The sequence below is a fragment of the Seriola lalandi genome, unplaced genomic scaffold (genome assembly GCF_002814215.2).
Source record: "Seriola lalandi dorsalis isolate HSWRI2012SDOR001 ecotype SW California unplaced genomic scaffold, Sedor1 jcf7180002052023, whole genome shotgun sequence".
In the NCBI taxonomy this organism is placed as follows: domain Eukaryota; kingdom Metazoa; phylum Chordata; class Actinopteri; order Carangiformes; family Carangidae; genus Seriola; species Seriola lalandi.
In genome coordinates this window covers 7892-9585 of record NW_019522576.1, presented here as the reverse complement: position 1 = coordinate 9585, position 1694 = coordinate 7892, and the positions used below count along the sequence as shown (strand labels likewise).

General features: G+C 41.8%; 1 protein-coding gene across 3 annotated transcripts in view; it reads left to right on the top strand.

The window, feature by feature from the left end:
• Positions 1-1694, top strand: part of dlg1b (discs large MAGUK scaffold protein 1b) — a 100195-nt gene that overhangs the window by 93112 nt on the left and 5389 nt on the right. The window contains exon 21 of one of the 3 annotated variants that reach the window (XM_087172089.1): positions 1378-1465. In XM_087172089.1, the coding sequence (XP_087028215.1) occupies positions 1378-1465 (88 nt within the window). Of the gene's footprint in view, positions 1-1377; positions 1680-1694 lie in introns of those variants that run through there. The other 2 variants (XM_087172088.1, XM_087172087.1) reach the window with 2 other exon arrangements.

Sequence of the window (1694 nt, the reverse complement as noted above, 5' to 3'; positions counted from 1 at the left end):
ACCAGATCTCCATCTCCTCACTCTGTCACCACACGTTCACTAGCTCCTCCCCCACCTCAGGTACACCATCACATCTGGATCCACCCTCAGATCTGTGTCACTTCCTGGAGGTAACAGACTCTGAGTTCATGGAGCTCAGATCAGAAATCAGTAACTGTGAGGTTATTGATCAGGTGATTGATCAGTGGACCTCAGACACAGTGTGTAGATATTTTAAATGATATTATATAAAGAAATAATTTACAGGTTGTTCACGACAGTTCAAGTGAGTCACGGCCTCATTTTCATCAGTCTGAACAAAGTGAGACACTTTACAATCAGACGACCTTATAAAGGATTTATAGTGTTAACAAGCTTCTTAATTAACTCGTTATAAACCATTCATAGGTCCTTTATAGTCGGATTGTAAAGTGGAACCAATATATTTAAGTTTGAATGAAAGTGAATTTATTTTGAAAGTCAGCTCGCACGTATTTTCTCATTTATATTTAAGGAACATTTTAGCACAAATGTTTTCTATTATTGTTTTTTATAAATGTAAAAATACAAAATGACACATAGAAGAAGAAAAAGAAACAGGAGCCGTCAGCGCTGCTGTAAAATGCCTGGACACGGTGACGAGCAGCGAGGTGTCCTCATCATTTCCTTGTTGGCAGGAACATGTGGAACTCTCCGACTCGTGTATGAAACTTGTGTCTTGTTTGAACGGTTCAGCACATTTCTCTCTGTGGGGCTCAGTGATTATTCAATATTATTGATTATTGATTTGTGATCACATGGTGCGATTTCTAACTGACGACGGAGCGTTAGGGCCACAGTTGATGTGATATTCCTAAAAATTATGGTTTTATCTCTGATTTTACATTTTTAATTCTCGTAATATCACAACTTTATTCTTGTGATTTCAGATGTAATTTTTTTCCTTGATGTGACTCTAAAACTACGTCATAAGTTTTACTTTGTGTTTGTTAAAAGTTTTCTCAGTTTCCAGAAGAGAAACAAAATATTCAGAAAGTTCCTCAATGAATCAAATGGATTCATTTTCTGTCAGTTTTACATGTGACTTCAGACTTCGGGAGTTTCTGAGATAATAATATAAATATAGCAGATTATCAGATATCTCAGGTGTGGTTGGTCCGTGTCCTCGGGGACGCAGGAGCACGAGGACCGGCTGGTGATCCGGCAGAAAGACGGACGATTAAATGATGGTTTGAAGTCTGGAACAGTTCTGTGTGAAAACAGTTTATTCTGTTGCTGAATGTTTGTGTCGCTGCCGCTGGACCTGAACACCTCAAGTCCTCTGTTCGATCATGGGCAAAGCATTATGGGAAAGTGGTGTTCCCAGCTGACCCGGTGTGTCCTGTGTTTTGATTCCAGAACACGTGACCTCTAACGCCAGCGATAGTGAGAGTAGCTACCGTAAGTGTGACACTCTGCCGTCGACGCTGCCTGCTACGCCCCATGACTCACAGGAAGCTAACTGCTAACTGCTAACTCCCTCACTGATCACATTAACCAGCGCAAGCTGCTGATTGGCTGATAACAGCATGACCTCAAACACACAGTTTACCCCTGCTAACGCTCCTGAACGCAGCCTGACAGCAGGAGCGTCTGACTGCTGCATGGACTGTGTGTGTGTGTGTGTGTGTGTGTGTGTGTGTGTGTGTGTGTGTGTGTGTGTGTGTGTGTGTGTG